The 24,910-nt window shown below is 40.8% G+C and overlaps 1 protein-coding gene across 1 annotated transcript in view; it reads left to right on the forward strand.

Moving 5' to 3' along the window:
• The window catches only part of NOVA1 (NOVA alternative splicing regulator 1), a 252,560-nt gene that overhangs the window by 203,709 nt on the left and 23,941 nt on the right, over positions 1 to 24,910 (forward strand). Inside the window, exon 4 of the mRNA XM_084827342.1 lies at positions 7,514 to 7,585. Coding sequence (XP_084683468.1) covers positions 7,514 to 7,585 — 72 coding nt within the window. The remainder of the gene's footprint in view (positions 1 to 7,513; positions 7,586 to 24,910) is intronic.

Consider the following 24,910-nt stretch of genomic DNA (forward strand, 5'->3'; position numbering starts at 1 on the left):
TTGTAGGCAGCACAGATCGGCCCCATGCTCCATGCTTGGAAGAGCAGCACGGAGAGGCAAAAACAGGGCACTCCCAGGGGCAGGGCAGGGCAAAGAGGTCGGAAATGCCGGTACGGCACATAGAATGTGTCTTCCTGCTGCTGCTTCCTGCATTCCAAGGTCCCGAACCTAGACAGCCAAAATCGACTGTCTAGCTGTGAAACCAGGGTGGGGAGAGCAAGGAGGAGTTCTGCTCCTCACCACTTCTCCTGCCCTGCACTGGATAGGTGATTGCCCCTGGGCTCAGAGGTGACCGTCGATCCAGATAGAATTTTTCCCTAAATCGGATTAACCTATTATTTATGAAACATACTTATGAATCACCTTTCAGCCCCCCCAACCCCAAGGTGATATACAATCAAATACTGCTCATCTTTTCCACAGCTGAATGTACAGAGATCCTGCAAGGCAGTAATCCCACAATGGCATTAGAAGAGGAACAGAGCCAGATCTCTCTGACTCCTTCCTGTTGTTATGCCCAAGGAAAATAAGATGGAGATTAATGGATTAAAAAATTAATCAACAAAAAACATGCCTGTGATTAGTGATTAACCAGGCATCTATATCTATCTATCTATCTATCTATCTATCTATCTATCTATCTATCTATCTATCTGAGCTTATATAAACTGGTGATGGCAACCACCATCTTAAAAGAGCCATTCTCTTTCCTCTCATATACAGGTTAAGATGTATATCTGCTAAGATGCCTGCTATGACATATGTTTGCATAATCTAAAAACAAAGAAAATATGTTTCTTGCTTCAGAAATATTATTTATGTAAATTTCATAAATCAATCCATTAATATAATAAAACTCAAATGATCAATTAAGATGTATTTTAATAAGGCTGCAGCCCTGATGTTAAGACTGCTTTCTCAAAGACTGTGTCTTGAAAATAAACTAATGTTATACTTAAGCCTGATTCCATGAGAACATCTTAATTTGTTTTGGTGAAGGAATATATGCATATTTTTAATGACAAGCTACTGTTAACAGAAAAAAAATGAAGGGCATGTATGCCAGTTTTCTTGATTACATTTACATGGGATTTTTGAATGTTCTTCGTTATTTAGTGAAGGATATGTCTGAAACTTCAAATAGTACAATGTTGAGAACTGCCAATGAGAATTATTGCCATATTTATCATAGAGAATACAAAATGTTTTGTGTTTATTCAACCCATTTCTGTTGCTTAGTCCAAGTTTTGAGGTGCTTGCTCTTTCACCAGCAGAAGTTAAACTGAAATGTTATTAATGTTACTATCTGTAGCTTTTCCACAAGAAGCATCTATATTTTCAGTTGGTGTTCTTGCTTATTAAAAGAATTGGGTTAAATCCAACTTTAAGTTAGTGGACATCTGCTAGCAGAACAGGACTTTCTCGCTCTCTCCTCCCCCCTGGCCCTGCATCCCTCCATACCATTTGAAAATCTGATCCAGCAGGTTTCCCAGCCTCCAGAACAGATGTTGAGGGTGCAAGTGGGACGAAGAAACACCCCTCCTGGTTCTGCTTGCAGAAATAGTTCCATCAGCAGCATGACACCATTGGACTCAACCCAATGAAATCATTTTATATTCAATTATTCCAGTGCCATAGTTCCAGGATGTTTTGTGTCAATAAGGTTACCTGATGTCAGTACACTTCAATGTTGTTAGGTAAGACTGTTAGGTAAGATAGTATACATCTTCAACCTTTAATGTCAACTGTTACCAAGGAGAACTTTGTGCCCACAGGTGCCTTCTATCTTCCTCATTACAGGCAGATAAAGGGTTGCAATTGGCACTGCAGCTCTTTATTTTTCCTTACTGCAGGAAACTGTATCCCCTGGAAAACTGCTCTGTGCAGGAACATGAATTTATCTCTTTCAGCACTTATGACCATTAACTTCAGGATCACTAGCTATGGTGTGGTGTCAGATACTTTGAGCTTTCCTTTAAAAAAAAAAGTGATACGAGGAATTATAGATTCCTTGACGTTATATCTGTTCCTGTGAAGTTACTGTATAGTATAATAATTTTATAAGCACCTATATGAAAGTGGAATAATTAATAGCAGTAATGGCAAAGCAGTCTATTTCCTTTCTTTGATAAAGTAACATTAGAAAAAGAGTCTGCCATCTTGGAAATTGAGGCTTTCCACCTAGATTGCATCCTTTTATGGAAGCTCAAGGAATGTTAACGGGCAGGACTATTGTAAAACAGGTGTGCGATGGAATCTGCTACAAGCAGCAGTACCTATCCATTGTTGTTGTTGTTCAGTCGTTAAGTCGTGTCCGACTGTTCGTGAACCCATGGACCATAGCATGCCAGGCCTTCCTGTCCTCCGCTGTCTCCCGGAGCATGCTCAAGTTCATATTCATTGCATCGGTGATGCTATCTAGCCATCTCATCCTCTGCCGTCCCCTTCTCCTTTTGCCTTCAGTCTTTCCCAGCGTCAGGGTCTTTTCCAGTGAGTTTTCTCTTCACATTAGGTGGTCAAAATAGTTCAGCTTCAGTTTCAGTATCTGTCCTTCCAATGAGCAGTCAGGGTTGATTTCCTTTAGGATTGACTGATTTGACCTCCTTGCAGTCCAGGGGACTCGTAAGAGTCTTCTCCAGCACCACAGTTCGAAAGCATCGATTCTTTGGCACTCAGCCTTCCTTAGAGTCCAGCTCTCACAGCCATACGTTACTACTGGGAAAACCATAGCTTTGATTAGACGGACCTTTGCCGGCAAGGTGATGTCTCTGCTTCTTACTATGCTGTCTAGGTTTGCCACAGCTTTCCTCCCAAGGAGCAAGCGTCTTTTAATTTCATGGCTACAGTCACCGTCTGTGGTGATCTTGGAGCCCAAAAAAATAAAATCTGTCACTGCTTCCATTTCTTCCCCTTCTATATGTCAGGAAGTGATGGGGCCAGATGCCATGAAGTACCTGTCCACCTTATACCTATCCTTCTTAGTCAATTTCAGTCTCTTGGAATTTGTCCACACGCAGCTTTCCTCCCTCAGTCACCCTAGCATTCACCTATCTTTCCTGCCAACAGCACACAACCCCTTTTGTCCCTACACCCTATATGTAAGTGTCCTGTTTCAGGTGAGGCCAAGGCAGGGGAGTAAGCCACCAGCAAAGGTTAGGTACCAAGGCAATGTGAGAATCATAGAATAGTAAGGTTGGAAGGGGCCTATAAGACCATCGAGTCCAACCCCGGCAGTCCAGGTCTGAGCAGGCAGAGCCCAAGCAGAGAACAAGATAGTTGATTCCAAAGGCAAAATCTGAAGACCACCCATGGCACCAGTGAAGAGAGCTAAGATACCAAAGAATACAGAAATTAATGCACATTGTTCCAGTTACTCCCTGCTTCAGATTGAGGCTTTTAAGCTTGAGCTGCCTGAACCCCGCTCAGGACTCATTTGCAAATCATTCCAGTTACTCTGGAAAAGGTCCTCCTCACGAGGACAGCATTGCTCATGAGTTGCTCTTTCCTCTCAAGGAGCTATCTTTTGTAAGCAGGCACTTCTTCACCTGGCCACCGTCTTTGACTGTATCACTAGACACCAGCGTTCCTGGGAGTTGACAGTAGCTTGAAGCAGAGCCCTCCACCTCTTGAGGGGATGAACCCGATGCTGTCTCCCCAGAGGCCCCAGGATCTTCTTAGCCAGTCCCAGGGTCCCTGAAGCTCTCTGTTCCCCAGATATGTCCAGCTCAGGGGGCTCTAGATCATCCTCTGAGGTTTCCTTCAGGGGATGCATGGCAATAAGTCCCTCCAACACTTTTTCCATGACTCCTCCTTTCTTTTCTCTGCTTTCTGTGCTGCTGTTTCTCAAGCTGTGTGTTCTCTATCCATCTAATCCTTTAAGTTCATTCTGTTCTATATTCTGCCTACTGTGTGCTGTTATGTGATGTGCTCTAGTTAGACCCGTGTACAAACTTGCACACATTCTAACAAGACTCACACACCCACTTATAAGGAATCTAGACATTGGCAGTAGTGCATCTATGGCTAAGAAGGTGATTCCCACCCAAATGGATTCACACTCAGACACTGTTGGAGAGGATAATGCCACAATGGCACATTTATTGAGGTTTACAAAGATTCAAATACATAAGCTGGTCTTGGGGGAATTAGCTGAGCAAATGGATTTAACACTTAAGACCAATAGGGGATGCTCCAGCCTTCACCAAGTTATGCTTTCTTGGTGAAATTAGCTGCATTCTTGGTGAAGCTGAGCACCAGGCCTAAAAGTAGTTCTCAGACTGTGGGAAGGCGTATTCCCAAGGCCTGAAGCCTACAGACACATGCAGAGAGAGAAGAGAAAGCAGGGGTGGAGGCTACAATTTGTACTAAGAACCCCCAAAAGCAATATACCTTTCCTTGGGCTGAAGCCCTTTCCTGATCTCAAGTGAAGCGGAAGGAAAGCAGAGAGCCTTGACAAGGGGAGGCAAAGCACCCACTGTTGGCACCTTGCTCTGGCAAGCAAGGAGCTTAGTGATTTCAGCATGGAGCCTTTCCTCTGGGAGGAGAGACTCTGAGTGATTTTAGCAGCAGTGTGGCACCTTACCCCTGCAAGGGTGAGGCACCAAGTGATTTCAGCAGTATGGCCCCACACCTCTGGGAAGAGGGGGGACTAGGGACTTCCCAAATCAGAGGCTTCTTATACAGTTCAGAGAAAGGCAGTGACATCAAAATTCTGATGAGCCAGGCACTGCTCATAGGCACTGGAAATGGTGCTACTTGCTATGGGGTGAAGACTGAGTTGGCTTTCCATCCCATACAACAAAACAAGGTACTTGGGGATGATGGCTGTACTTACTAGAAACAAAATTCCTACTTACTATCTCTTAGTCTTTTAACAAAAGATGACCTTGCATATTAATGACTGTCTTAAAGACAGGTGACAAGGCAGGAGTTCAATAATGGGAGATATTACACATAGTTGACTAGGTAACTTACCAGATATCACTCTTTCTATCCAGCACATTCATATTTTGCTGAATATTTATCCCCACCTTTGCCTTTGAGGAATGTATTTTAAGCAATCTATTAGAAACTGAGTTGCTTGACCTAGCCTTGCATGATACTCTCAATCCTATTCCTGCGCCTTTCTCCCAGCTGAGGCTGGGGATGAAGACACCTGGCTTTTTGGCTGTGTCTCAAAAATGGAGTCAGTACTGTTCACTCAAAAGAGAGCTACTTCATTACAATGCCATTTTCTTCTTCCATCTTAGCAACCATCACTCTATTCAGCTTTTGAACCTTCAATCTTTAGCTATCACTACTGTCTGTAACTTCTTTTAAATGTAACATAGGATCTGTGGAGATGAAGGGATTTAGAAGGGCTTAATAACCAACCTTCACAGTCTTTAGAGAACTTGTGTTTGCATATGTTATGTTATGTTCCTGATCTTAAGAAGGAGAGGTGGTTGTGAATATATATCACAGCACTTCAGCCAGTGAATAAGGACTCACAAGAGACAGCTAACTATTCTCCTACTATTTTCATTATACCTTGCTAATTTCTGAGCACCACAGCTCAAGGTTAGTGTTAACAACTCAACGATTAGTTGGTCTCCATGTATATTACAGATGAGGAACTCTGGGCCACATGTTGAATTCAGCTTACCAGGCCTTGCCATCCAGTCTGTGAAGGTCTTAGGTTAGGCATGTCCCACTCCTTGAAATCTCTCCCCATATAAACATACCTTCAGTCTCTGTCTTCTCCTGTTATGCTGGACAGAAATGTTATGATGCTTTAACTTGGTTGGTTTCAGGTAGATCCATGCAAGCCAGTGAGGAATTACAGCTTTTGGGCTGTAATTAAATGCATAGCTTTTTGTTTTGTTTTTTACGGCATAATTTTCTGTGTGTCTCCTCAGAAGTAAGCCCCATCGAATTAAATGGAACTTACTCCCAAGTAAGGGTATAGGATTGCAGCCTAAATAACTAAAATTTAAACAGGGACATGGTCAAACACTGATGTCTGAGGGCTGTTTCATATTCTACAGCTGCCACATTGGTACTCACCTGGAAATGCTTCTGTATAGTGTCAGTCTCAAGGACTGTAACCATTGCAAACTGCCTGTCATATGGATCATTCATTCCTGGAAGTAGTTTTACTTTAGTCATACACTGATACATTTCTGTAAAGTATTTAGATTCCTTCTTACTTACACTACTATTGTTATTTCAGATACACTGAAATACTCAAAATATTTAAGAGTTGTATTTTTAATTAAAATAATCTTGAAAGTTGAATTGTGGCCATCTTGCTAGAATTATGCTAAAGCCTGATAACTGTGGTCAAACCAAGTTGCAGAGCTGTCCACAGAGATTTCAAACCAATGCTTTTTCATTAGCAAGTGTTTTAAAATTACTAAGCTGCATATTTAAGGACAAAGGGCAGTATCCAATCCTGTCCATCGGGAGGTGGGGCCCACCACCGCTTTTGTTTCATGTGCACCCAGCCCCGCCAATTCCATTGTGCAATCGGCTCCCACTACTTGCACAATGGCAAGTTAGCCCTTCCAGGGGCAAGTCCCAAAACAAGTGACAACATTTGTTTCTGGAAGGGGGCAGGTCAGCAGAGTTATTTTATGGGAGCTCCACCGACCTCTCTCCTTCCAGAAACAAGCATTTTCACTCATTTCTGATTTCCCCCCAGAAGCGCTAAATTGCCATTGTCCAAACAGTGGGAGCTGCTTGTGCAGCAGAATCGGCAGGACCGGATACATGCAGACAATCACCATTAGATACTATCCAAATATTAACATATTATAACTATATTCTAGATTCTTTAACAGCTTTTCTTTTTAGATTAGTATTTCTTGTTAACGTCAATGATTAATATATTGCTGAAGTTCTGTTGTGACATTTCTAATTGTAATTTTATCCATGACATAGTTGATAATTACATATTCCATAAGCCGATTGCTTTAAAGAAAGAAAAATCAATAAATATTTTGGCAATTTAATGCTTTAAAAACTTTGAATACTATATGAATCACTAAATTTATGTGGAGTCAGCTGTGTAAGACAAAATCAAGATGCAATGAAGAAGGGGAAAGATATTATATCAGAATATGAATTTTACTTTTCCAAGCCCTTTTTATCAGAATGGTGGTTAAATAGTACATCTGCTCATTGAACTTGCTGGAATTTGTGTTTACTTTAACTAGTGTTTACTTTCCCAAGAAACAATATGGGAAAGAAAATATTATTCATATGGTCAGTGTATTTTTATTATTTTGTGAGTTTACCATCTTAATTTTAAGTCATTGATTTGTTTTACTTGCATATGCATGCATACTTACATGCATTAGTTATTTGCTTGATTGGCATTAAATTCCATTAAGTTCCAATGAGGAAGATAAATTTAGTTCTCAGGCTTTTTATGTTTAATTTTCTATTACATTACATTTGTTTGATTTTTTTTTTAACTGTTCAGTCTAAGGCTTGTTGAGGTTGATTTGCTCCTGAACTGCTTTGTTCCCAGACATTGCCATCATCCCCAACTACCACCAAGTCCTCTCCATCTGATCCCATGACCACCTCCAGAGCTAATCAGGTACAGTATCATTCTATCATATACACCATACTTTTCACGAGCGGCAGCTTTCAGACTGGAGAAAAAGATATGGTGGGTTAAGGTTTTATTTTTTCATTTGCATATATACACCCATAATCATGGATATCTAATGCTGTTGCATAAATAATAATATTTTTAACTGAGTAAATGAAATTAATTATGAAACTTAGTACTTGGAGATAGTTGTACACATTTTTTAAATCAACACAATGTCCTATACTATCTGGTTGCAATCCAAATAGCACTTCAGGAATACAGAGACTTGCTTCTACTCACTGGACCCTCCTACTTCGTCCCCAACATCAGCTTCTTCCCCAGCAGCAGCATTCAGGGATTGCTGAATTGCCCTGAATCAGCCATGACTGCTCAGGAGCTTCTGTCAGGAAAGGGTGATGCAAAACCTTGAACGCATATATAAAGCTCAGCATGCAGCCCTTTGGGGGTATCTATGTTTTATTATTTTTCACAGTGTGGGGAGAGGTTGTGCTTGTGTATAATAAGTTTGCACTTAATTGTAAGAGATAACAGAATTATTCCAGTTAACAGTAATGCCAGTGCATATGTACATTGAGATGGGGCGCGGTGGGTGGGTATGTGCAGTTATGATATTGCTCCATTTTTTAAAGCAGGTCTAAAGTCTTATCTTTTATAAAACTACATGACATTGATTAAAAAATTCCTTTTATTTAATAATTAATTAAAGATGCCTATATGGATTTGTGATTTCTTTTCTTGTAGATTTTATGTAATATAGCCAACATTTAACGATTTATAGAGTGAAATAAATTTACTTCTTTTAAGCAAAGTTACAAAGCTATTTTAGCTTTAGCGATAAATACTTATTTTGTAATCCAGTTGTGTTTAATTCACAATATTTTCTGTACTGAGTAAGCTCGTAAGTTATTTATTTTTAAATCTTTACATATTGGAATAATATTTAGAATTCAGTGAGTAGGGTGAAAGGCATTCTTCCACATACAGAAGATGCATTTTTTTCTCACAGAAAGTCTGTTGTATATTTCGGTCTGGAACATTGTATGAGAAAAGTGAAACTAAACCCAAAGATGTTCTTCAGCTTCTGCAAGTGGAAACAAAGAGAACTGCTGTAGAACTATTGCAGGAATGTATGCAGAACAGCATGAGTGGCTAGGTCCCTTCTGCTCATAATTCTTTAGATCCATTGCCATATCACTGGATAATGAACTCAAGTGGTTTCATAACATTATGGTAATGTTTTCATGTGATAAATACTAATTTATGTTAATTTTAACATTCATTTATTTTATGAAGATTTTGACAGAAATATGAACGTTTTAAAGGAAACAATGTGAATTACGCATACTTGTGCTGCTCCATATTAAGAGACAGTATATGTCTGACAATCATAGGGACAAAAAAATGGGATGGCCACTATTTTCATGTCCTGCTTTTAGGCTTCCAGTAGCTTCTAAATGGAAATAGAATGCTGGACTAGACAGATGCAGCTCTGATCTAGTAAGCCAGTTTTTAATTTCTTTTCATGTGATAACTACTGAGCAGTAATCTCTCTGTAAATATCTAATAATATGGGGTTGGATCCAGATGCACCTCTTTGTGAACTGAGGGAATCTTTTGATTTCTGGAGGAAACTAGGATCCAGCAAAGGCTCCCCATCACCATATTCCATGCTGTTCTGGAATATGGTGATGGGGATATGTTCTGACTTAGGGGCCACAAGGGGCTGCAGAGGGATGGAGGAATCAGAAAAATCCACTGCCCTGTCCCCTTCCTTGAGTAGAACTCCACTGAGCACAAGTCTGGATCCATGGATCAGTACAATGAAATACTATAAAATTGTCAAGAAAAGAGTGCCCTACAAGAAAGAAAGAGACAAGTGGTCTGATCAAGGAATGCAGTTTTTAGTTCCATCTGATTTGGAATTCTTAGTATATCCATTTCTATGCTAGAAACGAGTTAATAAAATGACACTTGACAAAATGGTAGTTCATGCCTCTCATGAGCATGCCCAATGGTTTTGCACTCTGTATCTCAATATCTGTACAAGTTACTGACAAATCTGAGTTAATATACCTTAATTTGAAATTCATCTTTTGTGGTTCTTTCAAGATAAGAAATTGCATATATAGTGTCCAGAGCTATAGTTTCACTTTTGTGTGTTTTAAAGTGCTTGAATTGGGTTTTTTTTAATTCTTAGTGTATGTAGGGATGGATAAATCCGTTCATTTCAGTTCTCATTTTTACCATCTTAAGTCTGGTTTGTGCTGAACATTGAGATTGGGGTTTTTTTAAATATCAGCAGGAACATTTATATGCATTTTATATGCATTTTTTTAATACATGCAATTTTGCATGCAATTTTGCTTAATATACACATTTTATGCATACAGTTTTCCTAATATATTGCATTTCTGAACATTATTTTCACAAATATGGAGGATTTTGTGTGCACTTTCCCACAATAATCACATTCTGTACACTTTTTTGATTTGACAACTGCATTGCAAAATTTGGAGACGTGCAAAGGATAACTTCAAAGGATAACTGAGTTTCAATTCATGTATTAGTTCAAAAGTATAAAATTAGAATGAATTTCTCTCCATCTCTAAGTTTATTTCAGTTAAGATAATGATATTATCTGCACTATTTTCATAGCTTATTTTTGAAGTTCATATCTCTTTAGGACACTATTGAACAAGTGGAAATGAAGATACCCAAGTCTTAAATGGGCATCTGAAGATTTGTGTGCATCCTTTCATAGGTATATTGCTATAACTTAGTTTATTACCAATAGTATTTCTGTCTTGGAGTCTATCTGTTTCACCAGGAAGCATACAATTAAGATGTTGCTATTAATTCTGGTGGTAAGTGAAGTGGCTGGCAATTAGTTCTTGACCAAAGCTAAGATTAGCATTCAGCACCATCATATTGACAAGTAACTGCACTGCAGCTTTCACATGAAAATAGATTCCAGCTCTGTAGTTTTCAGAAACTATATATATTTTGCTTTCCTATTTGCTCAAAAAAAGAAACTGCATTTCAGTAGCACTTAGAGTAGTTTAAACAAATAAAATTTAGAACCAAAGTCATACCTGGAATTTATTCTTATCACACAATACTGTGCCTTTATTGTATAGTATGTATAATATTAAAGATGTTTCAAACTATCGGAACTAGATTCATAGCAGAGAAAAACACAGGCAGTGGTACTGCTCCTTGTCACTAACCTTAAACTATACAAGAGAGACTTTGCTATTATTATTACTATCATCATCATCATTACTTTTGTACCACTTAATATCTTAAAATCCCTAAGCAGTTCACATTCAAAAACAACATAACAATATAGAAACAAGATAAAATAATAACTAATTAAAAACATTAACATTTAAAAAATTGCAACATCATAACTATAAAAAGAGTAGCAACAAAGTCTCTCACAAGTCAGAGAAAGCCTGTGTTTCCCTGTGTGTTTTCAAGAGGCGTTTAAAACTTGCCATCATTTCTACCTCTTGAACAATGGGAGCTTATTCCAAAGTGTGAGATCGTTCCAAACTGAGAAGGCCTGCTTATGAACTGCTACCTGGCAACATTCCATTGGCCATGGAATGACCAGTTAGGCCTCAGACAATATCAGGGGTCAACTGGGTATATATAAGGGAAGAGTGTCAGCTAGGTATCGTGGTCCCAAGTCATGTATAGCTGCGTATGTCAAGTGCTTACCAAGTGCTCTTAGTATATTTGAGCTGTAACCCTAACTTCACTTTTCCCATTACCAGTGAAATTAGTAAGTTATGCATCCCATATCTTGTTTACAGTCATGGCTTTATTTGAGCTGGTTCATTCTCTTTATCAGAACAGGAAATACGAATTATTTGCATTACAGTAGCCCTGCTTTGAGCACTTTCCCGAGACCAGTGGACAAGTATTCCAGCAGCAAATCTAACCTGTGTTGTCTATTTCCTTCAAATTCAACTTTCAGATAAAATATATATTTATGTTTATTTTATTTTACACTTAGCAGCAGCTGGTGATGTAGTGTAATGAGTGGAAGAAACTGCCACCATTGAGAAGACATCCTATGCCCTTACCATGGGAAGACAGGAGGCAGCAGTGGAGGTAGGGGGAGGGGGAGAAAACATGGTATATATGTTCAATTTTTGATTGGCTAGGAGCATCTTCTGTAAAGAGAAGAGTGTGTTACTGACATTATTATTATTATTATTATTATTATTATTATTATTCCTTATTTGCTAAAAAGCCATCAGGGTCTTGCCAGACACTCCAAGCCACACCTGCATCATGCTGTCTTCAGCCTCTCTCTGCCTCCAAAGTCACGTCGTGCATCTTGCCAGTAAGACATGAGATATATCACTTTCAGTGGTGGCGGCGTCTTCTTGCTCATCATACTACGTTATGACACCTCACCCTGTGGGAGTGAGGGGACTATTTCTGGTATTACCAGCCCGCCACCATACTTAAGGAATTTTCTTTGTTACCCCGTACCCTTAAGTATCCCAAGGGAACCTCGTTGTTGCTGTAAAAGCTGTCAGCTCTAATCACGTGGGAATTGACTTCATCCAAGCCACACTGGACATGAAACAATGATCTGGTTCACACTTAACGATGGCAATTCCTGGGTTTTTTCATCCAGGAATTGTTGGAGGCAAACAACATGATGAGCGTGATGCATCCCGCACACTCGTTATTTCTGCTTTCAATTAACAACCCAGGAACACCCTGTTCCTGGGTTGTTTCCTGATGTGCAAACCTGGAAACTCTGGGTTGTTTAGGGGTTTAACAGCCAGAGTTAAACCATGGTTTGTTGTCTGGTTAATTCTGCATTTCCTTGTTCACATGTCATGAAACAACCCAGGAACACAGTGTTCCTGGGTTGTGAATTGAAAACAGAAACAGAGAGTGTGCAGGAGGCAGTGTACTCATCGCTTTGCTCATCCCTGGCAATTCCTGGGTTAAACAACGAAGAATTGCCACTGTGAAATACGAACCAGCTCAACATGTTTAATTTTGCTTTCTCCCCTTATCAAGCCCAGCTGCCAACTGTCCTATCTGTTTGGGAGAACAAGAAGTCTTTACCTCACACATAAGAGACCATTAAAATGGAACTATATGAGGGTGGCTGGGAAGGATATTCCATAAATGGGTTGCTACCACAGAGAACACCCTATCCCCGATAGCTACCTGTGCAAACACAAAATTATGGGGTTGTGGGTATAATGGGGATAAATTGACAAAGCAAAATTCACTAAATTAAGAGATGGGCTGAAAGAAGGGAAAGAGGTAGGCAGACATACCAGGATTTAGGGGGCAGAGATTACAGAGGATAGTTAAAAGTGTTGTTCAAGGACCTCTGACTATATAGTTTTCCTCTCTTGTCCAGCTCTATAGCTAAGACATATGTACTTTTCTGGAACCAACCGATCTGAAATTTCTTGTTTTTTATTTATTTAAAGCATTTTTCCCACTCTTCAGCCAAGAAGGCTCCTGGTGCAGTTACATATAATCAGTAAAGCAAGACAGTCCCTGCCTGCATCTAAAAAGTCACAACACACAAGAAAATGGGAAGGGAAGAGGAAAACATAATGTAGTCTTTCAGCATGGCTAGTGGAATGGTCCCGCTTCCCTTCTCTTCTTCTTCTATATAGCTTGGTGGAATGGCTGCTGGTGGTGAGGGAAGAATACTGCATATCAGAATAGCTAAAATTCTGACATTGCAGACCATTCCCAGACTTCAGGAATTCATGGCTTGGCTGCCAATTGTAAGGTGCCTTAAGAATTTATTTATTTATTTATTTATTTCATTTCTATACCGCCCAATAGCCAAAGCTCTCTGGGCGGTTCACAAAAACTAAAACCAAACAACGCACAATAAAACAATTTAAAATATATAGAACATTAAAACCACAATATAACAATACAACCACAATAAAACCTAGCAGCAGTACAGGAGTTTAAAATACAGATTTAAAACAGCAAAGATAAAAATTTAGAAAGCTAAAATGCCTGGGAAAACAAAAAGGTCTTCACCTGGCGCCGAAAGGAGTACAATGTAGGCGCCAGGCGAACCTCACTAGGGAGCTCATTCCAGAGCCGGGGTGCCACAACAGAAAAAGCCCTCCTCCTAGTAGCCGCCCGCCTCACTTCCTTTGGCAGGGGCTCACGGAGAAGGGCCGCTGATGATGATCTTAAGGTCCGGGCAGGCACATATGGGAGGAGGTGATCCTTCAGGTAACCTGGCCCCAAGCCGTTAAGGGCTTTGAATGTTAACACCAGCACTTTGAATCGGGCCCGGAAATGGACTGGCAGCCAGTGCAGCTGGAAAAGTACTGGCATAATATGAGCTCGCAGGCCAGTCCCTGTTAACAATCTTGCTGCCCTATTTTGGACCAGCTGAAGTTTCCGGACCGTTTTCAAAGGCAGCCCCACATATAACGCATTGCAGTAATCCAGACGAGAAGTTATCAGAGCATGGATAACTGCAGCTAGGCTATCTGTCCAGATAAGGGCGTAGTTGGTATACCAGCCTAAGCTGATAAAAAGTGCTCCGTGCCACTGAGTTCACCTGTGCCTCAAGTGACAGTTCTGGATCCAAGAGCACCCCCAAACTATGAACCTGATCCTTTAGGGGGAGTGCAACCCCCTCCAGAACAGGTTGAATATCACCTAGCCGGGCAGACGAACCACCCACTAACAGTACCTCCGTCTTGTCTGGATTGAGTTTCAGTTTATTAGCCCTCATCCAGTCCATTACCGTGCCCAGGCACTGGTTCAGAACAGCCACTGCCTCACCTGGTTTTGATGAGAAAGAGAGGTAGAGCTGGGTGTCATCCGCATATTGATGGCACCTCAGCCCACACCTCCGGATAACCTCCCCCAGCGGTTTCATGTAGATGTTAAACAGCATGGGGGATAGAATAGAGCCCTGTGGAACCCCATGGCACAATTGCCATGGCACAGAGCAATAATCCCCCAGCACCACCTTCTGAAATCGGCCATCCAAGTAGGAGCGGAACCACTGTAGTGCAGTGCCTCCAACTCCCAAGCCAGACAACCTATCCAGAAGGATACCATGGTCGATGGTATCGAAAGCCGCTGAGAGGTCCAGGAGAATCAACAGGGTCGCACTCCCCCTGTCCCTCTCCCGGCAGAGGTCATCCCACAGGGCGACCAAGGCAGTTTCCGTTCCAAAACCAGGCCTGAAGCCCGATTGAAATGGATCTAGATAATCCGTTTCATTCAACAGTGCCTGGAGCTGTCCTACAACCACCCGCTCAAGCACCTTGCCCTGGAAGGGGATGTTGGCCACTGGCCTATAATTGTTAACATCCTCTGGGTCCAGGTTAGGCTTTTTCAGGAGTGGTCTAATTACTGCCTCTTTTAAAGCAGCAGGCACCACTCCCTCTCTCAAGGAGGAATTTACAACCTCCTGGACCCAGCCGGACAACCCCTCCTTGTTTGATGTAATAAGCCATGAAGGGCAAGGGTCAAGCACACAAGTGGTCGATCGGACTTGGCCAAGCACCTTGTCCGCTTCCTCAGGCCTCAGTAAAGAACATTTTGATTTAATATTCCACAGCCCCTGTGAGTGTATGTCTTGATTCCAGAATCCAGAGGGTGCTACAGTTTCCCTTCAGTCATATTAAACAAATGTAAAAGGGAAAGCAACCATCTCAAAGATGGGCTGAATAGGTCTAGGGATGGGTGAACCTGTCAACTTCATTTTCATTCAGTTTTTCAGATTTCCACCATTAAGTTCGTTCTGTCTCATTTCCTCATCAATTTGCAAATTTTATTTTTTAAAAGTCAGCATGAAAATGTGTACATGTTTTTATGTGCATCTCTCCTAATAAATCAATTTTTGAATGCACTTTTTAAAATGTGTATCTTTCCAACCATAGAATATAGTGATTTTGTGTGCACTTTTCCCTAATATGTACATTTTGTGTGCAATTTTCCTAACAAATTCATGTTTTCATTGAAAAATTTGATTGCAACATTCAGAAATGTGCAGATTTCAGAGTGTAGCTTATGTCTGGGGAGTGCAAATTAGCTAAGTTCATCTCACAATGCAAATGGAACAAAATTCTCATCCATCTCTACTCCGGTCAATATCCAGGTATGAGAAGGCTTCCTGGCTTCACAGCTTTCCACATCCCCAAGCACCTTTTCCACTGGAAGCAACATCAGCAGCAGGGAAGTGGTAGATTTGTTTTTATTTTTTAGTAGGCCTTGAAAGACCCACAAGCCAGCAGCAGGTCAATGCAACAGAGAGGGAAGGAAGAGAAAGAAAAGAATCCTATCCATACTCTTCTGCTGCTGCTATTGCAATTGTCCCCACTTGCAGTTAAGTAAAGGGAAGGATGTGGAATGGGGGGTGACTTTTAATTTCCTTTGCCCCACAGATTGCTTCAGGAAATGAAACATTTTTTCTGATAGTTTTAGAAACCATCTCCAGGTCAATCTGAGGAGACCTTTGGGGTGTTTCTCACCTCCAGTGAGTTTCTTTCTTACCTAGAAAGATTAAAAGAGGTGTTGGGTCAACTTTCAACCTTTCTAAGTGTCACTTGCATCACTAAGTGTGTTGCACACTAGCTGACACATACTCACTGGAAGGCCTCAAAACTCATTTTCATCAGCACTAACCACCACTTCACTCTGCAGGAGGGATGATTTAATCAGAATGTGCATGATGATCCAGCTGTTATTCCATATCTTGTTGCACTTTGCTTTAATAAAAGTTCCGGGGAAGATATTCCAGTAGATGTTCAACTACACTTGTGCACCTGTTTCACCTGTCAGTCAAGGAATATTGCTATATAATCTTCCTACAGTAGGAATATATATAAAGTTGCCTATATTAAATATTATTGCATATGTGTTACTTACATCTTCGAGGTGTGTCAGTCCATGCTGATTTCTGTTATATTTTTGATCCAAAGAGATTGATGTGACTGGAGAGTTATTACTCCACCACCAATCCAGCAAGGCTATAGTCACCAAACGTTCTAATCTTAAACTTCCATGAACATGAATGTGACCATATGACACTGCCTTAAACTTAGTGTTGTTCTATCTGGCCTAGTATTACCTACTCTGTTCTGACTGGCAGTGACTCTTAAGTGTCGCAAGAAGAGATGTTCCTCATCCCTGTTACCTGAAATTTTTAACTGGAGATACTAAGTATTGAACCTGGGACATTCTTCATTCTCAGCATGTGCTCTACCACCAAACTATGGCCCTTCCCTGGCATGGGAGTACCTGTAGCTATTACCCCCTTGAGGGGGAGTTCTCATTTCTCACTGATGCTTTCCTTATATGGGCAAAACCACCTGGCTCTGATCTGGGACTGGAAAGAGCTGTGTGTTCTCTCGACACAGCCAGTTCCAGCAACCACTGCATTATCTTCGTCTGGGTGATTAAATGTTATCCAGCCCTAAAGAATTCTCCCAGTTATCCTTCAGCTCTGTGGGGCGTCACTTAAGTTACTCTTCTACCAGTGGTGGCTCAATGCCTGTCAAGGCATAGCATATTCTCCACCCCCTTTCTAAGCTGGGAACCTTCTTAACTCAATAACCTCTAGGGACAGGAGATGGGTGCCCCAGGAAGTAGTGAAAATACTGGACCGATGTGATACAATTCCTTATATCAGGCCTGGGGGACTTGTGGTCCTCCAGATGTTGAACTACAGCTCCCATCATTCCTTGCCATTGGCCAGACTGGCTGAGGCTGATGGGAATTGGAGTCCAAAATAATCTGGACGGCCATAAGTTTCTCAGCCCTGCTTTATATGGCCATAAGCATGGCCACTTGCCAAATATTGCTGATAACTCCAGAATATGAAATACAAATGCTGTCCCCTTTGCCCGACTAGCATAGCTGAGGAAAGATGATTTGACAGCTTCACTTCTGCATGTGCTTGCTTTGCACTAAGGGGAGAAGTTAATAGTAATTCATCACTGAAAATAATGTTTCAGAAGAGTATGTTTGCTTCAACATCAGTTAAGCCAACTCATCTTATTTCTTTAACTACACTTTAATATAATCCATGTAAAGAAATGTCGGTAACTACTTCCATGAAGAAAACTATATTTACAAAAATTAAATCACAGTGTACTTATTCAGTAATTACATTTTTTTTACCCTATGCCAGAGTTGAATAATTGAATATATGTTCATACAAAGCCTGGATTAATACATGGAACAAAATAATGTTGCTGTAGAGTGCTGAGCCACTTCAGATTGCAGAGAGCTTCGGCTATTGGGCAGTACAGAAATGTAATAAATAAATAAATAAATAAAATTATTGTGCTGAAATTTAGATTAGCATCACATACTCCCTTCTCTAGAATTGGTGGACTGATTAGTATGGTCTGCCCCTGAGGCTGATGGATTCCTCAGAGCACTCTGGGGGTTTCCATCTGACATGGCTGGTGCTCCTGTCAAGGACCTAGTGACTCCGCGGATATGGAATTGACTTGGATGGTTATACAATCATGCCTAAGTGCCCTCTTCCATTGTGCAGAGCCTCATCTGTTACTGGGTTTACCGGAGAGCTAAGGATGATGAAGGAGGCAGGAAGACAGCTAGAATGAAAGGGGAATAAAACTCTGGGTGAATACAACCAAACAAAAGTAAGAAATCATTATCAAACCTAATCTGTGGCACTGAATCTTTCTTCTACTTTTGATCAAGCAAGGTTAAGAACCAACCAACAGAGCTATATAATTTTAAAATATATATATTAAGATCAGACATGCAATTTTTGCCCTTATACGTAAATATAATACCCTTACAGAACTGTCAGCCATTGAGGAGTGTTGTTTAACTATCTCTGATAAGAGTCTGATAGGTAAGAGCTATCTGTTGTTAAAGGATCTACAGAAAGGATAGAAACCCAATTTTCAAAAGAAAAGAAACTGTTCGACCAGGCAAGGTCTGACAATGGATAGGTGATAATGTAGGGAGGAATTTGATAACAATGAATTGAAGCAGATCTTTTTTCAAGCATTTACATTAATTGAATCTTACACAATATAAGATCAACAGAATATATAATTCATGATAAAAGCTGGAGGTGTAGTGAGCAAGGTGCAGACTACATGCATAAAATCATATTGGACTTTGACTTGGCATCATACTGAGCTTCTAACAGGTTATAAAATAGCAATGGATAAATTAAGTGTGCTTTTGAGTTATTTAAAAGGGTGTTTAAGAATGATGTAGAGAGGGTTATTGATCTGTTGACAGGAACTATCATTTCTATTGTGTCATACTGGGAAAAATGTGACACAATATTCCCCTCCATTGCCTGATAGGGATGGCCAGAACCCCCTGTTCCCACCCCGCGCTTTGCCTGCCGAATCCCTGCTACTTACCTGACCTGGTGAGCAGTGCGAGGCGAGCCAATGGGGCTGTTCGGGGGGGGGCTTGACAGCGGCACACAGCATCCATTTGTTGGGCCACCCCTGAAAAGGCCCTGTCCCTGGTACCCAGCAACATGATCAACTGTAATGGTGGCCCCAACAACAGAAGCTTTGAAGATGATTTCAGGGTCCAGGAAAGTTCACAGGAGTGTAGGCAATTATGCAGATAACCTGGTTTAAACCATTCAGGGGTTTAAAGTTTAGCACCAGCACTTTAAATTGAGTCCAGAAATGAATGGGCAGCCAATGCAATTGATGCCAAATTGGTGTGATATTGTCAGACTGCCTAGCTCTCTTAAGCATTCTTTTGGCTGAATTTTGCCCCAACTGAAAGTTATGAACTATCTTCAAAGGCAGCCCTGCATAGAAAACATTATAGTAGTTTTGTTGTCGTTCAGTCGTGTCCGACTCTTCGTGACCCCATGGACCATAGCACGCCAGGCCTTCCTGTCCTGCGCTCTCTCCCGGAGCGTGCTCAAGTTCATTATAGTAGTTTAGTCTCACTGTAACCAGTGCATGTGTAATTGAGGCCAGGTTGCAGTTGGTGAACCAGCCTAATCTTCTGAAAAGCACTTCTAGCCCTGAGGTCACCTCTGCCTTTTACAGGTTGGCCCACAAGGTGATGTGAAGGAACCCTCAGAGGCATACTGTAGCATATCTGCTAAATAATAAAATGACAAATGAGGTCCAATATACATTGGGCAAAAAAAAAATCCAACTTCACATATAAACTGATGGGATTTCAACTGATGGTGACTAACTAGGAAAGAGATCTTAGGATCAATGTAAGATGCAGCGGTGGTAAAAACGGCAAATTTCAGGCTGGAATAATTTAGGAGAAGAACTGAAAACAAGACAGCCAGTATCTTAATACCTTTATATAAATATATAGTGCAGCCACATTGGGAAATCATTGTACAGTTCTGGTTGCCACAAGCCAAAACGGATATTTTAGAATTAAAGAGTTGTGTGAGATAGTTAATACCCTGGAAGACAGAAACAAAATTCAAAGTGATCTTGACAGACTGGAGTGCTGGGCAGAAAACAGCAGCATGAAATTTAATAGGGATAAATGCCAAATTCTGCACCTAGGAAAAAGAAACCAAGTGCACAGGTACAAGATGGGCGATACTTGGCTCAACAATACTACAAGTGAGAAGGATCTTGAAACTGTACATCACAAGCTGAATATGAGCCAACAATGTGATGTGGCTGCAAAAAAGGCAAATGCTATTTTGGACTGCATTAATAGAAGTATAGCTTTCAAATCACGTGAAGTACTAATTCCCCTCTACTCAGCACTGGTGAGGCCTCATCTGGAGTACTGTGTCCATTTCTGGGCACCACACTTTAAGAAGGATGCAGACAAGCTGGAGAGAGTTCAGAGGAGGGCAACGAAGATGATCAGGGGACTGGAAACAAAGACCTAACTGAAAGAACTGAGCATGTTTAGCCTTGAGAAGAGAAGACATGGGAGATATGATAGTGCTCTTCAAGTACTTGAAAGGTTGTCACAGAGAGGAAGGCCAGGATCTCTTCTCGATCATCCCAGAGTGCAGGACATGGAATAATGGGCTCAAGTTACAGGAAGCTAGATTCCGGCTAAACATCAAGAAAAACTTCCTGACTGTTAGAGCAATACGACAATGGAACCAATTACCTAGGGGGGTAGTGGGCTCTCCCAAGACGAGGCTGGACAGCCATCTGTCAGGGATGCTCTGACTTGGATTCCTGCATTGAGCAGGGGGTTGGACTTGATGGTCATGTAGGCCCCTTCCAACCCTACTATTATATGATTCTATGGAAGGGACCATGGAGTTCATCTAGTTCAGCCTCCTGCTCAGTGCAGGATCTGCACTGCAGGACGCAACTACAGCATCCCCAACAGATGGCTGTCTAATCTCTACTTAAATACCTCCAGTGAAAGAAAGGCCATCATCTCCCAAGGCAGTCTATTCCACTGTCAAAGAATTCTCTAATGTTCAGCCAAAACCTGCTTCTTTGCAACTTCAACCTGTTAGTTGTGCCCTCTGGAGCAACAGAGAATAAGACCGTTCCATCTCCTGCATGGATATTTGAAGAGCATTAGAAATAAAAAGAAGGTAACCAAAATTATCAAGGAGCTGGACTGCAAAGACTAATCCATTTGGTTATCAATGCCTACCCCCCCACACACCCACTGGTAAGCTCATGGAGTGGGGGTGGGTCACCAGGATGGTGTGGAGGGACTAAAGACACCTTGCCCAGGGCTGCCTCAAACTTGGCACCAGTTTTTCTATATGAAACTAATATCATTGACTCTGATCCCTAACCTTTTCATCTCTGTATACCTGAATTGTTCCTGGACCTAAGATACTATTGAAAGTGATTGTAGACTGTCACATAAGCTCTCTTTATCTAGACAGGCAACCAAAAGACAGTGTAACTACTTCTATACACCCAAGGAAATTTGGGTTTGCATTTCTCAGATAGCATCTCACCTCCAAAACCACAGGACAATCTTTTGAAACTTTTGGGAATTTCCAAGATATGGAAACTCCCATACATGGGGGTATGCATGCTTCAGAGGATTTTTTTTAATCCCATGGCATGCAAAAGTTCTTGGGTTTGTCTCAAGTAGCTCTTTAGATCATGGCCTAAGCCTTCTTGTGATGTTAGGAACCATATGTGAGCATAGGCTACAAACATGTAAAGAGTGTTTTTAATTGCACCCTAGTTCATATTTGTAGTGTAACTGTACATAAAGATGTATAGCGATAAGGAATTTCTCCTTTTACCAAACCCTCTGAACAGTGACTTGGCCATAGGCAGCTATGAAAAAGTGTGGACACACCAGAGATGTATTGAAAGTTTTCTGCATCCAACTACCTGGTATAATGGACAAGTTGCTTTTCCATTTAAAATGACTTTCCTATTCAGCCAAGTGATTGGCTTCAGTAAAAGCTTTCCAAATTTCCTTGCCCACTAGGACTGTAGCCTTGTTATATACCTATGAAAAAATTCATGGTATAGGCAGAAACATGGAAATTTCTGATTACCATTTAAATAAATTCAGCTGCTCTTTTATAAGTATTAATAACAGGGATATAACACATCTAATTGCATATTTCTTGTGCTGAGAATCTGCCAAGAAAAAGACATTAGCAATCCTGATGTTAGGAAACCTTTAAATTGTTCATAATTTATGATGTGCAACAAATAAATGAAATAAGACTCAGTTGGCTCATGCACACACTGTTCGAGCAGATTCATAGAAGCACAAGTGGTATCAGAACCAGCATCCTCCTCAGAACTCTCTTTACTATTATCCCACTAATTCTGCCATTACTTGGTTTTCTCTCCCATCAGATTTTCTAGCACTCTACCAAACCCTTTCTCACTACAGTACTAAGGAAGTAGGTATACAGACTGATGCTTTGGAATCAGTTTGCGTTATTGAAACTGGCTAGTTACAATTGCAAAAAAAATGTATATAAGAGAAAAATGTTTCATGACTCACATTTAATGTTTTTATACTTCTTTCTTAGTAAATGTAGTAAATTCTAAGGCCCATTGTTGAAAATATTCACAGATGTATATCACCCAAAGCTGGCAATGCATTGCAGACACAGGCCAAGTGAATGAAGAAATTATTTCATGGAAATTAATTTCCACAATGAGATAAGATAATTATTTGCTGATTTATGGACTCGGTTCCTTGAACTTCATGCACAGGGTTAAAATGTGTTTTGTTGAAGCTGCATTTTAGGTTCTGGCATTCAAAACCCTATACAAAACAAAAGGGATTCCCTCTCTGAAATGCCTTTGAAATGAACTTTAGAGCTAAGCAAGCAAGTCAATACATTCCCAAAATTGAAGGAAAAATTCACAGTGGGTTCCACACTTTACACGGTAGACACAATGGCAGTAATGTTTCCTGCAGCAAATATGTAAAGTGTAAAAGTATAATTGCATCTTTAATACCCATGTATCTGGGAATTTTGGCCAAGTGTACATGAGAATGTAATGCTGCAGATATATTGTCCACATTTTTTGTACTTATGCAGGAGACACCAGAGTAACATCAATCTACTGCCTGAAGTCTGGAGCTACTTCACCACCTGAGGGAAATGGTTCAGTAATAAATTCAGTTTAGCAAAGCTAAGTCCTGTTGTTCAGGAGCCTGCACACATCAGCCTTTCAAAAATAGTAGTACCTGCAATTTCAGTTTTCAGAATCTTTCAAAAAGCTTGCTGTTGACAGCCATGCAATGCTACATTGAAGCAGTAAGCCTCCTTCAGCCACTGTTTTCACCAACATAAACGTTCAGAACTCTGTAATATAAACTCTCCAAATTGTGTCAATACAGTGCATAGTCTCATGTGCAAAGCTGTGAACATGTGCAAGGTTCATGTGCCCAGGCCAGAGCACTTTCTCATTTATTCTTTAATAATACCTGAACATTTTTCAATCCAAAGTTGCAATATAGCAACACATCTATTTTTTCATCCCTAGCTTGTGCACGTTATTACAGTGTCAGGTTTAACCATTCAGATCATATTCTGTAACATAGTATTTCAGTTATTCAAAGGTATTAGATCCTGTATTTCTTCCCAGATGGTGCAGACTTCAAAAGTGTGTTCACATATCTGATTAAAACAGTGTGCTGTGCTATTTTCGTGTGATCACAACTTTCATCAGTGGTCAACAAAAAAAATTTCAAGCAGAAGCCTAATGATCAACCTGTTCCTATCTGTATTTTGCAAGAATGCAGTGCCAGTTGTTGTAGTCTTCGCGTTCTGATTGTTCATGTGGTCTTCAAATATAAGTTAGCGTTGTTTCACTGTCCTCACTAACTGACAGTGCAATCCCTATGTATGTTTGCTCCAAAGTAAATCCCACTGCGTTGAATTGGGCTTGCTTCATCATAAATTGTGTTTAGGATTACATCATATTTCTTTTTGCTATAAAATATCTGAGTGGAGAACAAGTTGATGAGGTAGAGATCTGAGGAAAAGAAGAATAGGAGAGATAGGGAGTTGAAAAAGGAGGAGCTAATGAAAGGGCTGCCTTAAAAGCGCACAAAACCTGAGGACAGGGGGTTGTATGCTGTTGGCAAGAGGGATGCAGAAAGAAAAGAGGGCTGAGCAGGCAAGTACCTTTCCAGTTAAGCTTCTTAAGAGGCAGGGTGGCCAAAGAAGGCTGCTACCTTTTTTACTGGTTCTGTGACTGTACTTTTAATAGTAGCCTGACACAGCAGTGTACCAGATAAAGCTTTCCCCACCATTTATCTGCATGTCAATAAAAGCTAGACCTGCTTAATTTCTGTATGTCAGTCTGTAAACAAGATGGCACCTGAGGGGAAAGAAAGGGGGAATAGCAGACAGCTGAAAGACAGGAACCTGAAGGAAAGGTAGAGGTTACACCAACTTCAGACCCATACAGTAGCAATTTTCATCATGTTAACTTATTTCCAGAACCAAACATAAAATGAAACCAATGATAGCTAATTTCTGTAGTCTCAGGAGCCACTCTGTGTTCCAGACAGTAGTTCAGGAGTAGTCAGGTTCCATAATAAAATTGGCTCCATGTTTGTTCAGGCAAAGAAGCATTTTTTGCTAAAGAGCAGAGTAAAAATGTTATAAATGAATAATATATTTATATTTACATGAGAAGACAGGATACCCTGGAGAAGATGCTGATGCTAGGGAAAGTGGAAGACAAAAGGAAGAGGGGCCAACCAAGGGCAAGGTGGATGGATGATATTCCGGAGGTGACGGACTCGACCTTGGGGGAGCTGGGGGTGGCGACGGCCGACAGGAAGCTCTGGCGTGGGCTGGTCCATGAAGTCACAAAGAGTCGGAAGCGACTGACCGAATAAACA

This window comes from Heloderma suspectum, chromosome 1 (assembly GCF_057233095.1).
Source record: "Heloderma suspectum isolate Gila_16-S chromosome 1, 16-S_ref, whole genome shotgun sequence".
In the NCBI taxonomy this organism is placed as follows: domain Eukaryota; kingdom Metazoa; phylum Chordata; class Lepidosauria; order Squamata; family Helodermatidae; genus Heloderma; species Heloderma suspectum.